General features: G+C 32.8%; 2 protein-coding genes across 2 annotated transcripts; both read right to left on the reverse strand.

Moving 5' to 3' along the window:
- Positions 1–3,507: 3,507 nt before the first annotated feature.
- LOC137932441 (oxidized purine nucleoside triphosphate hydrolase-like) lies at positions 3,508–4,057 on the reverse strand. The gene has a single exon (XM_068776058.1). The coding sequence runs from the start codon at positions 4,007–4,009 to the stop codon at positions 3,509–3,511; it is 501 nt and encodes a 166-aa protein (XP_068632159.1). The 5' UTR covers positions 4,010–4,057; the 3' UTR covers position 3,508.
- Positions 4,058–5,561: 1,504 nt separating this feature from the next.
- On the reverse strand, positions 5,562–11,642 carry LOC137932279 (C-type mannose receptor 2-like). The gene is made up of 6 exons (XM_068775884.1): positions 11,588–11,642; positions 9,372–9,488; positions 7,884–8,018; positions 7,357–7,548; positions 6,442–6,693; positions 5,562–5,840 (listed from the first exon to the last, which is right to left on the reverse strand). Exons 1-6 carry the CDS (start codon positions 11,637–11,639, stop codon positions 5,653–5,655), a joined length of 936 nt encoding a protein of 311 aa, XP_068631985.1. The 5' UTR covers positions 11,640–11,642; the 3' UTR covers positions 5,562–5,652.
- Positions 11,643–13,826: the final 2,184 nt, after the last annotated feature.

The following is a 13,826-nucleotide window of genomic DNA, read 5'->3' on the forward strand; positions in this document are numbered from 1 at the left end:
TGTACCTCCATAAGAAGGGGCTATCATCAAAAGCCATCCATGATGACATGGTCAGTACATTAGGCGATTGTGCTCTATCATATTCATCCGTCAAAAAATTGATAGCAGAATTTAAGCGTGGTAGAGAGAGTGTGAAAGATGAACCCCGCTCTGGAAGGTCTTCGACGTCAACTACTGACGAAAATATTAAAAAAGTACTTGATTTAATAATGGGAGACCGCAGATTAAAAATTAGAGAGATAGCCGAGATTATAGGCATCTCTTATAAACGAACTCAAAACATCATTGTCAACGAGTTGGGTTTCCACAAGGTGTCTGCGAGGTGGGTTCCGCGACTGCTTTCAGTTGAATAAAAAAGGACGCGATTGACTATTTCACGCGACTGTTTGGAGTTATTTGAAGCTGATGCAGATGATTTTTTGAATCTTTTTGTTACTATGGACGAAACATGGGTTCATTACTGTACACCGGAAACAAAACACCGTTCACCACCCCCTAAAAAGGCTAAGTCGATTTTGTCGGCAAATAAGATGATGGCTTCAGTATTCTGGGACTCGAAAGGTGTGATTATGATTGATTATCTTGAAAGGGGTCAGACTATAAACTCTGATTACTACTGCACCTTACTACGTCGTTAACGAGAGGAAATAAAAGAAAAACGTCGAGGAATGCTCAGAAGAAAAGTCCTGTTTCATCAAGATAACGTCCGTGTTCACACGTCAGTACAGTCAATGGCTGAAATTCACAACTGTGGCTTTGAACTGTTACCGCATCCGCCGTATTCACCTGATCTGGCACCATCAGACTTCATTCTGTTCCCTAACCTAAAAAAGCACTTGGGAGGTCAAAGATTTTCGACAAACGACGAGGTCAAAGCAGCTATAGACGAATATTTTGACTCTAAGGAAGAATCATTTTTTTTCAACGGTCTAAATGCTTGGAAGGGGAGGTGGCAAAAGTGTATTGAGCTTGATGGTGATTATGTAGAAAAATAAAAATGTAACTGATTTAGTATGTGTTTATTTTCTTGATTAGGCCGAGTACTTTTCAATCCACCCTCGTATGTAACATACATAATTTTTATATTAAAGCGAAATAATTAAATTCATGTCGACTTCATTTTTGAATTGCCCACCTGTGGGGCGTGGTGCCCACTTTTGGAAACACAGCCGTACTCAAAAGCAGACCATTACCAGAGTATCTGCCCCTGTATACTTTGTACTGCCTGAAATTATTGACCCGTGTGATCATCACTTTATAGGGGTGATTGGAGATAAGTGTAACAGCTTTTAAGATTTTTCTGAACAAATGAGCTATACATTCACCCCCTTTTCAGCTTTAATACCTGCCACTAATAATAATAGGATTTATGTGAGCATATCTCATTTAAAAAATTGTAATACACCTAAATAAATCTGTAATAGGTACTTGCATGTTACACGAGTCTTCTAAATCATTGCTAAACTTGTACTTCTAGTAATAGGATCAAATAAAAAGAAGTCCAATCACTTCAAATGGCTATGGAAAAAAATATGCTATAAATAATGAATATACACAACAAAAAAATTAGACATAAAAAAATTTGCAGTATATTATTAGGGGAACCAGAAAGTAATGTCGCTTTCTCAAGTTAAATTAACACGTTTTTATTTCTAATGAACAATGTATTCACCTTGGTTATCAACAACCTTTTGCCATCTAGTATACAACGTCTACCAAGTACATGAGTTACTGAATGACAATCAAATATCAACATACATAGAAACAACATTACTTTCCAGTCCCCCTAATACAACAGGGACTTGCACTAAACTAGTTTAAGTCCTGAAGCATGTGACAGGCACAATCAATGGACTTTGAGATACACATAGCAGAGAGAAGCAGGCACAGGGAAGCGAAGAATGGGTAAGACAAGAAGAAGGTCAGTGATGGACATTGGACATGAACAGGACATGGATACAGAAGTAGAAAGCTTTCACTCTTAGAGGGGTCAAAGGTCTATAGAACTAATGATGCTAGTCAACATAATTTCAGCTCTAGATTGTCCACAGCTGGACATGTGTCTCCTCCATAGATTTTCAATAGGACCTCTAGTAAATGGCTAGCATATAGCATCTTTTTACCTTAAAAAGGTTCTGTTCAACTTGAGGGTAGATACTATGCTTGCAGTTTCAGTCTCCAGTGAAGAACCTTTTAGCCATAGAGTCTAAATGTCAGTCAACTATGCGGCCAGCATTTGTTCATATTGGAGTAATAGAAATATAGACTTTTATTTTTTTTTAAGTACAATATGTATAACAAATATATTTATTATAGAAACATTATATCTAATGTATTATTTCCAAATTATTTTACTGTTTTTGTGTCACTAATGATAATTATTTCTGCTGCTTCACGAAACCATATAACATCCAGGTGTTCCAAACATATCATCAATATATTTTTCTACATTTTTATATACAATTCTCTCTCTCTTTTCGTTAAAATTCAAGTAAAGTTATCCCTGGATACCTTGTTGGCTGTTAAGGCTTCAACAAAACAAGTTCACGGAATCCAAGTAATCCATATACTAGAGTTATCTATACAAATTAAGGATGTCAGAAGATTGAGCCAACCACTTCCAAATGATCCTATTATGCAATTTATGGATGTCATTGTCCAGCAGTAGGAATCTATAGCTGAAGTAATGATGGAGATGAATACTAGAATAATTGGAAAAACTTCTAAACATACAAGTTTAAAAGAAAAGTGATTTGATAGTACCTTAATAGAATTCTTTAGGACCAATGAAACCTAAGTTAACAATCTAGTAACATTATTTTGCCAACTAGATGATATATTACAGTAATAGGTACTCATGTGGTAGTCTTATAGAAAAGACCTGTACAATAAATAGAATTGAAGTGTCTGTTTGTAATATTAAAATAACCATTTTTTATTGCATACATATAAATATATGGTAAATATATGAAAACTACAATTATTAAAATTTTTGTCAGTCTGTTTGTTCTGGCTAATCTCTGCAAATAATAGGACTGACTTTGACAAAACTTATACTGGTAGGTAGATGTAATAAGGAGTAACATAACCTTCTTTTATATAGTTTTTTTTTTTAAATTTAATGCAGACAAAGTCACTGGCATAGCTAGAAGATTATATAGAATGTAAGACCTGATATAGTAAAGTAAATAAAAATATGGTATATGTAAAACATTTTAAGCATTAAGTATTCAATAATAAAACAAATTAAAATGGATTCAAGTTTTGTCTTTTCTTAAAACAAATGCTACATTAATATATCTTTATTCATTACTTAAAATATTTTGGCATCATGTTTTAAGGCACTTTATATCTTACATAAGCTTCATAACTCAGCTATTAAATTATATGCTTGTGCATGGTTGTTTTTATATTTTTAATCTTTGAGATGGATATGTTGTTTCAGTTTTCTTAATCAGGTTAAAATGCATATTATATTAATTATAATATGCATTTTTAATATAAAGATTTACTTCCTCTTAGCATAGTAGTCCTCCATACATTCAAGTTCCTTGATGGTGTAATTTAAAATGTTATCGTAACCTTGATAGTGGAACCGTCCATAGAATAACCTGTTACGCAGCATGTAAGGAAACCAGTAACGATCATCTGGCCACATATCACCGAAAGGTATCTCATCGCAGCGAAACCACTTGGGAACCATCTCTTCAGTTTCCGCCGGCGTGCCTTCGAACGCAGTCGCCGAGAATACTCTAACATCCATCATAACCGGGTCACCTTCGAATGTAAACTCTAAATGTCCGACGTTCATTAAGTCTGTTGTTTTAACACACAAACTAGATTCCTCTCTTAACTCCCGAACTGCAGCTTCTTTGATCGTCTCGTTTGGTTTCAATTTACCGCCGAAACCATTCCATTTGTTCTTTCCAAAACCACGTTTTTTCCAGCCTAATAATATTTGATCCTCTTTCCTTATAAAAATCAAGGTGAACACTTTCTTCATAGACATTTTTGAGCTTAAATATTAATTATAAAGCAGTTCTAAAAGATCGATACAAAGTTTACAAAACAATGAAATGTCAAATTGAAGTCAAAAATTGCGCTCTTTCCTCGTCCGTTCAGAAATTTGAAAAAATTTGGAAACGAAAAAAAATCGTTTCTTATTGCAAAATAATACAATGTAAATAATGTTGTATTTTACGATTATAATCTCAAGTAGTAGTAAATATTTATTAACGTTAAGTGTGTCTTAATAAGTCGTTAAAAACAATAGAGTTCTTTATGATTTTATTAAATATGCAATTTGGTTGTAATTTCATGTTCGAATTATTAGATTATATATTTAATTTGATTAATTTGATAACTGGATATGTATAGCATGTATTGTCTTTATTTTTGTCTATATTTTTACAACTTTATATTGTTTTTTTTTCGTTTAAGAATTAGCCGGTACATATCACATTGATCTTTAATATTTTAAAATATATTAAGAAGATTTGAATTTTAAGAAGAATATCATACTAAGTACGTCATACTTAAAAACCTTAAGACTTATATTATTATTTTTGATATTTTGCTAAGTTGGACACGTATGTCGATCGGATATTAGAATCAGATATCCTTGTATAAGAATTTATTAAAGATAAATGATATGGATTCTAAATGAAAATTGAATTTACTATTAAATTTACGTCATATAATAACAAATGCATGCTGCGTGAGTCTGTTTACTTTAAGTGACATATAATAGTACAAATAAAACTGGAAAACTAATTAAATGAAACGAAAAATGTGTATATGAATTTAACACAGTTATGTAAAACGATTTATTCCAAGTTTAATAACAGCGTGGAAAATGACGTTGGCTGTGGGTAATGATATCATTAGCAACACATTCAAAAAGTATGTCACGGCAGTAATGTAGGTTATAAAAACAAATTGTTTAAATTGCATGCATACATTGCCGCCGGTTTCAGCGGTATAAAGCGGTTCAAGTGACAACTCTAGCTTTTTTGTGCTGTCGGCGCGAAAAAAAAAACCAATTACATAGAATGCTATCTTCAACGATTAAGTTTCTAGGTTAACTGCAAGCGATTTTACCATGCGGCAACGTCAATGTATTTTTAAAAGGTTTTGTTAAAGAAATTCAGTATCTCATCATATATTTTAACATTTTAAACGTAAAGGCTATATACTACTCTTGGATTTCTAATAAGACGGTTAGTAAGTACCACCTTTACAGTCGCTTCCTCGTCTACGCGATATGTGAGCTGTCCACTGTCAATTCAATTTGACAATCCGATATGTCGGTTAATTTGTTCCGGTAAAGAATCTCCTGACTTGATTTCATAGAGAATTCTGGAGCATAGCTCTACCCATGGCTTGTTGAGCGACTAATTTGCCAATGTGCTTCTATGAAATTTTACTCAAAATATAAAAAAAGAGGATATTAAAAATGTCAATCTTAAGGAGGAAGAAAGGAAGTCTCTGGCTTGTAAATACCGTTTCGGAAGCAATGATAATACAGTCCAAATAAAACTTCGTCAATAATAATGATTTTAGTAAAATATAGATTTATTTGTGTCATCATAAACATAATAAGTGAATATGTAATAAAGGAGATTATCGTGTTAGAGAGAGAAATAGAATGTCTTAATAATCATAATCGTTGACAAGGAGACTGTCTGTCTCTTTCTCGCAGATAAAGGGTGCGTTCCTGTAGCACCAAAGGTCATTCAGTTTACCGCTTCTAAAGATGCTACCGCAGTATTCTCCGTTTGGCGCGTTGTCCGGTTGCCCGTTTTCAAACGTCGTATATCCGGTTTCCTGAATAGATTGCCCTGAAATATTTCATAAGATATAAAACCTTTTTTTCCTGAAGTAGTGGGCCAGCGAGAACGCTCCATATTGCTGGCCACTACGATGATTGATACTAATAAGTATTTTTTTTTTTAATTATTTGTATTTTTTACTCAAAATTTGAATTCTTACTACGGTAGTTAGATAGTCGCTGCCATTGTATTTGTTTCTATTGAGATTGTAAATATACGCTTTATATACGGATTGAATGGTTACAAATGTAATTGTTTTAAAGGAGTATATCTATCTCATTTGTTTCCAATTAATATATGGTACGTACATCCGATGCAGAATTAAATGATTTCAGAAATAATAAACAATACAGTAACTAAAGAAATAGTTTTTAAAATTCGAATCACTATATATTAAAATTATTCATCGTTTATTATCTGTTAATACAGACTTTGTACAAACAGAAATTGTTGGTCTGTTTAATTTTAAGAGAAAAATATCAATTTAACGTATATATAGTAAAAACAACATATTAACAAAAACATATAAATAATAAAAAAAATAGTAAATGAGGTAGTATCAGGTCTCTTTCGTTTTACGTGTAAGGGGGATACAAATAAAAAAAGAAACCTTGTATAGTAGTCCACACTCTTCTCTCATTCCAGTCATGAAATCCGATGGAGGCTATATCTCTGATATCACCAGTTATCTTCGAATCAGGGTACCTAGCAAAAGCGTCCTTCAGAACTGTGGCTTCGATCTCACTGTTAATGACGGCCAGGTACCCGCCTTCAGCTGAGCAGGCCATGAAGGCTCTGGACCAAGGTCTGCCCACGTAGTGCGTTTTATAACACTTCCCTGTTCTAGTGTCCAGTTTATATTCTGCAAGATAAGTTAAGCAGTTAAAAAGGAGTTGAAATAAATATTAACTGTTGCTCTCGAAAGTGAAGGTGAAAAGATTTAAGAATTTAAAAGTAAATTCTATTTAACACTTCTTAAAAAATTCCGTCAAGTTGATTTGGGTACGGAATTTTACATTAATTTCTATTCGACTCTTGTTAAATAATTCTGTCAAGAATATTTGTTTACGAAGTTTTAGAGCTATTTTCTGTTCGACCCTTTTTTAAAATTCCGTCAAGTAGATATTTGTACGGAATTTCACAGCAATTTCTAATCGAGTCTTTTTAATAAATCCCATTATTTACATATTCATACAGACATACAGTTTTAGAGTTATTTTCTCTTTGACAATTGTTAAGAAATTCCGTCAAGTAGATTTCCATATACAAACTTAGAGTAATGTGTATTCGATAGTTGTTAGAGTATTTCGACAAGTACGAAATTTTACAACAATCTATTTTCAACCATTGTTAAGAAATGCCGTCAGAGTTTTAGACCCTTTATTGTGACAAATGGTCTATTTGTCAATCGCTTATATGTATATCTTCCACATAATCTTTAATAAAAACACATTCATAATGATCAATTGAAAATATATGATGTGAGGTAAAAAAACATTCTATTAAAACCTATTATATCACTCACCCGGGTCTATAGTACCGCATTCAGTGTGGACAATGGGTCCTGTTTTTTTCTTAAAACATACATAAGGATGTACATCTGTACATTTAACATCTTTGACGCCATTTGAACTGAGCACCAGGCACTCCTCGCTGTTTTCAACGTTGTTTGGTTCTCCAGGAGCCCATTTGATGGGCATTCTACCCAATGGAATACCTGAAAATATTAAAATGTATAGTATACATTTTTAATACCATAACTTCAAAAATAGTAACGTCATTTCTGTCATATAAACACCAGATGCTAAAAAAGGACCTGAGATTAGACTTCATAGAGTTAGGAAATCTCTCGTATAGAGTCTTTGTAAACTATTTTCATTATTTACTGTATCAATAATAGATTTTTTATTTAAATTGAGTATTTTTAATGGGCTGAAACTTTGGCAAACTTTAATATCAAAATAGAGATATGTCATGAAGAAACACATCTCGCGACCGCTTTTAAAACATAATTTTTAAAAACATATCTCTTGAAATAATTTAAATCGTTACCATCGACGGAATAATAGTCTCCCTTGGAGAAAGTAGCATGTACTCCTGTAAATATTCCACCAGGGAAATGACCAGCGACAACCGCCTCCAATAAGGTACTGATTCGGGCGTTTGTGGGAGACGCGAGCACGGCACCTGGAATATGAAAATTAATAATACGAACATATTTAAATCCCTAGGATAGTCATAAGTGTAATAGATTTAAAATTGGGAACATATAGCTAATCTGGTAGCAAAAATCATTAAACATTAATTTACTTTTATATATTTGATTGTAACTGGCCAATAATATCTGGCAGAATATGATCTGCAATGACAGATAGTGAAAAGTAAAAATAAAAAAAAATTATTTGTAGTAATTCTAATTTTAAAAATTCTTACTATATTATTATTACGTTATTAGTTCTGAAACCTGTTAGTTTGTATGGAATGTAAAATACATTAATTGACAGCAAATAAGCTAAAAAATCACAATTTTAAATCTTTTATATATACAGACAATCACTGTAACCGTTGGTGGTTCTGTTTGCGGATTTAAATTCTTTAGAACTATACAAATATTCCTTTGTAAGACCAGTTAATTTATTAATTTATTTATTGTAAAGATTTTAAAGGCGTGGTGCGGAATATGATGGTTTTTTTTGGCGTCAAAGCTTTGGCAAAGGAATTGTGTGGTGCGTCATAACGAAAAATCAATGGTTTCAGGAATAATCCCCTTCTTTTTCAGGACTTCTGAACTAACTCGGTAAGATCATAGCGTCCCTTTTGGCAGAAGAAGATTGTTACAAAATAATAATTAATGTAATGAAACGTAACCAAACCGTGTAAGAGGAAACTTTTAAGAAGAAATTGTATAAAATAGCACAAAATGGGAAAATTGAAGGAAAGAAAAATGGAAATGAAAAAAATTTAAGAAATGTGACGAGGGATAAGAGACGATGCGTGAATGTAATGTAAATGTAGAGAAAAGAAAGAGAGAAACTGTGAAAGATGCAAGAGAGGCTGAAAATAGGAAGGCTTGTATCCCTGCCCCAAAAGTATGATGGAAGAACGAGAAGCCTCCATTAATGGGGGCCATTTAAAAAAAGATCAAACTGTCTTTACGTTTATCTAGCTGTCATATTATCTCTCTTCTTTCGGCACTCACTTTGTTAGATAAAAAAATAGAGCATTACTGTTTTCTTCTTTAAGAGCGTCTAAACTGGAATTACCCATCTAATGGATCAAGCACTAAACTCATATGGTTAAAAATTATATTACATTGTAATATCAAAGTGTTCATTTGCTGAAAAAAGACGACATTGTTGTCATCATCACGATAGTTGATAGACGCCCAGTGCCAAGTATAGGCCTTCCTGCAACCTTTTCAGCCCCAATGATCGTCGATCGCTTGCACGACAATACTATTTATGAATAATACATTACCGTTTCCCTTTTTTATCATAACTAACTCTAAGTGTGTTGCAAGCAATGTAAACATCGCATTACCTTCCAGCTGGCAGCGCAGCCGCGCGTCGTGCCACACCGCTGGTACGCGGTGCACTTTCAGCCAACCCTCTACTTGCTGGTAATATTTATAATCGTACCGATATTCCCAACTTTCAGCTGAAAAGAATAACCAGTAACAGAATTAGACACTTCTGCATACATTTCAATTGAAATCATATTTTTATTTTCGTATCAAAATAGTTCAGATTTCAAATATTATTTAGTCTTGTTAGTACAATAAACTTATTAGTATAATGTTAATATGGTTAGTTTTATCTTTGATGTAGATCCAGTTGGGGTGAAGACCTCCTCTTTCACCTTCTAGAATTCTCTGTTTTTAGCAAGAATCATCTAATTGTGCTCTGACTTTGCAACAATATCATCACCTCTCTGTTTTGCTTATCTGCTGACATTTCTTTTTCCCGATGGTCCTATCCAATGAGTCAATTTTAGTTTCCACCTATTGTCTTTAATCTTCGAGATATGACCAGCCAATTGTCCATTGCCCATGTTACAGCATCAGTTATTCTATGTATCTTCTTTATTTTGATTATACTTCTCTCCGTTGATCTCTGTGCTGCCTTATTTTTTTCTATTACTTTAGCTGTGTAAGTCCATGACTTGCATCAATACAATAAGCTAGGCAGAAGACAGATAACGAATATAGATTTCTTCATTTGTCTCTTTTTAGAATTTCCTTTAGAGACCAGATTTTGTTACAGGTTGTTTTGCACCTTTGTATCTTCTGTCTACTTCTTGTTTACTATTAGTCATACTGAAAGATACCTTTTAATCCAGATATAACATATATACAGCATATATATAAGAACTAAACCTAAATGCTAAACCTATAAGCTTAGCCTTAAGCTAAACCTCCTTAGCTAAAACAACAAGCTAAAACCATCTTAATCATAGAAGTGCAATTGCTTTATGATAAGAAAATCTGAGAGGTTCTTAGATATAAGAAGTACAACTACTTTTTAATTAGAAAGACAGCAGATTCCTAATTTTGAGAAATGCAGCCCACAATTAAAGGCCTGGGACTTGAGATGGTAGGTCGCTGTTTCGATTCCTGGGATACAATGTTATATAATTCATACTTTATGCATTAATTATACAGGATTATCACAGGTAACAAAGAAGTTTACATAGTTTGGGAAGCAGCGTCCTCTGCGTGCCATAATATCGCACTGCGATCGCCAACCCGACCAATATCTTTGGGTATTTGACTTGCAGTAGGCGTCTATGGGTTGAAACGACGAGATTCTTAATTAAAAGAAGAGAAAGAGTAGATGCTTCTGTATAAGAAGGAGAGCAACAGATTCTTAATTAGAATAAGAGGAATGACGCTACTATTATCCGAAGAGCTAAGATATACTTTACTAGAAGAAGAGAGACTGTTTCCTAATGAGAAGATTTTTGGATCTTAAAGGGTATTTTAACGGCATATATGTACAATAATTCTGTGATGATGTGATGGTAAAGACTGTCATAAGTTATATGATAAGGTAATTTTCAATTTATTTTTCATGATGATCTTCTACAAAGTGTTAAGACATTTGTAGAATAAAGAAGAATGAAATCTAATTTTTAATATTAAAATATAGTAATTTGAATTAAGACAACACTTTTTCTTACTATCTAATTTATTTTATATACATATATACACATATATATATATATATATATATATATATATATATGTGTGTGTGTATATATATAAAAAATATTTTATATACATATGTAGATATATACATATATATATATATATATATATATATATATATATATATATATATATATATATATATATATATATATTTATATATATATAATAGGTATAAGTGTAAGTCTGCAATGACAGATAGTAAACAATAATTAATTTTAATCTGTAGTAATTTGAATTTCGAATACAATTTTCCTTACTATTTAATCATTATTATTTTTTTTTTCTATTTGAAAAGCAACAGGCAATGGTTTCTGGCACAACTGAAATGTGCAAAGATACGTGTCTTAAGTAATCTGAATTTTGATCCTTTTTTTAAGCATTGTGTCTTTCTAAAACTATTGATTTTAGATACATTTACCTGTTTAAATCTTGTACACATATCTTCAATCATACTACATATTGATTTGTTACACATTTGATACGATATTGTTTTACTAAAGCAATTTAAAAACATTTAAAAATATATAATAATTTAAAATATACTTACAGAAAGTAACACATAGTGAAATTTGAATTAAAATAAAAATATTTTTCAACATTTTTACATAACCTTGTCAATCGCGTGTTGATTTTGTTTTTCTATAACTCGGCATAAGCGGATGCGGATTTTGTTATAAATGAAACGAATGATTGTGCAAAGGATGCGGCTGTTTTTTTATCTAAGGATTAAACACCACAGTTAGTTGCGCGGTAGGTTTACATTCAAAATTATAGCAGTTTAAACTTTTAAATTATGTTTTACCAAGTCTTCTTTAACAACTGTCTTCAACGTATTCTCGGTAAATACTGGTCTAAGAATGTCTTCAACGTAGATCTCTGGAAACGCTGCGGTGAGATGCCGATTGATCAGCAGATCAAACGCCGCAAGTGAAACTGGATACGAGTGAAGTAAGTAAAGTGAACGTGTGGCCGTTCCGAAGGGACCCTGATCTCATATCGAGGCAAGCCTTAGAATGGAATCCTCAAGGAAAGCAAAGACGTGGCCAAAGCAAACCTGGCGGCGGACGATTTACTTTCTAATTTTATTTCCTCGCTCTTCGTCCTTTTCAATCATATATAAATATATATATATAAATAAATAAATATATATATATACATATATATATATATATATACATATATATATATATATATATATATATACACATAACTTCCTCCTAGGCCGAGGCTCTTTAGCTTTCAAAGACCTCGGATCAGTACGTTACATACATTCATCATGTTTGTCGGAGTGGGAGCATATTGAAGTCTTAGTTCTCCTGGGAGGAAACTTCATGGAATGTGCTGTTACATATACGAGTTCAGAGTTGAAACTTAAGATTCAGAGAGCTAAACCAGGACCCATATTCGTAACTGCAATTACTACCGTATCAGAAATTGTTGGAATTGGGACAAGTGGCGATAACTCAAAAACCATCCTGGTCTGCGGGGTCTCATGTGAGTTTCACGTGTTTGGAACACTCCTTGTCATCGCTGGAGAGGATAGCGAGGTCTTGTCTGGTAATTTTTGCTGAGTCTTCAATTACGTGTATCGTTCTTTTAATTTTAACATTTCTGTATGGATTGTTTCTTGCCATCTGCAAAACTTGTAAACTAAAGAGGTACCAATTGTAGGTGAAAATTAATATAAGATCACGACAGTGTTTCAAGTCATTTATTATTCAGAAGGTAGTATGTGTGTATGTAATTGTATGTATGTACACCCTAAACTTCCTTCTCGTTTATCTCTCATCTCCATCCAAAGGTTGTCTGGTTGAGATCGCCTCGAGTGATAAGGCCGCCTCTTGTACCCAGTGGCGTACCTAGGGGGGGGCGGTGGGTGCGGTCCGCACCGGGCGGCACTTACCTAGGGGCGGTATTTTTTATATTTACTTATAGTTGTAAAAAGCAACTTTTTCATTTCAAATTTATTTTCTTTCTTGAATAATAAATGATTATTATAAGTTTAATACCTAATAAGTCTAATATTTTATATTATACTCAAAAACCTATTACTATTTGATTGACTTATAATAGAAAGGGCGGCAAACTGGAGATCGCCCCGGGCGGCAAAAGTTCTAGGTACACCACTGCTTGTACCTGTCTATGATTTGTTTATTTTTTTTATATTATCTATGGTCTATAAAAAAGCGTAAATAAATAAATATAAGGTAATTTTTGTTTTATTACCTTAATTGTTACGGATTGATTCCCCACATAAAATACCATCCTTCTTGCATCTGTCTTGTTTATTTCCTTTGGTAAATATAGGTATTACATAAACATGTACATAATAAGGAAAAAAATATCCTTATCGTGTGTTTTTACTCGACATAACACATATAAGCGCGTGGGAGTTCCGGGAACACAACAATAGGTATAACTTTATTATTGTTTACACTCTATTTATAGTTTATGTGATATATATATTTATTACAGTTTTAATCATATTGTCTAATAGCTATATCAAAAAAAGAGTGTACATTATTTCTGAACGAACTGTATGAAAGAGATGACGGACATTTCTCTTTTAATCCAGCTACTTAAAAACAACTATTACAGGAGGAATGCTATTGTAATTATAGTAAATTTTTTAATAATTATTGCCGTAACAATTGTGCTAAAAAGACAATGCGTCGAAAGCAAGTACGAAGAAAAACTTTTTTAATGGTTTCTTTAACGAAGGAAAGGAAGTCACACCGCTATTAGCCCGACGTCAGTTCGACTCGACCCGCCTACAGCAAAGTGCT

Source organism: Battus philenor, unplaced genomic scaffold, assembly GCF_028537555.1.
Source record: "Battus philenor isolate CCGP_79_NKW_IND1 unplaced genomic scaffold, ilBatPhil1.0.hap1 SCAF_9, whole genome shotgun sequence".
NCBI classification, from domain to species: domain Eukaryota; kingdom Metazoa; phylum Arthropoda; class Insecta; order Lepidoptera; family Papilionidae; genus Battus; species Battus philenor.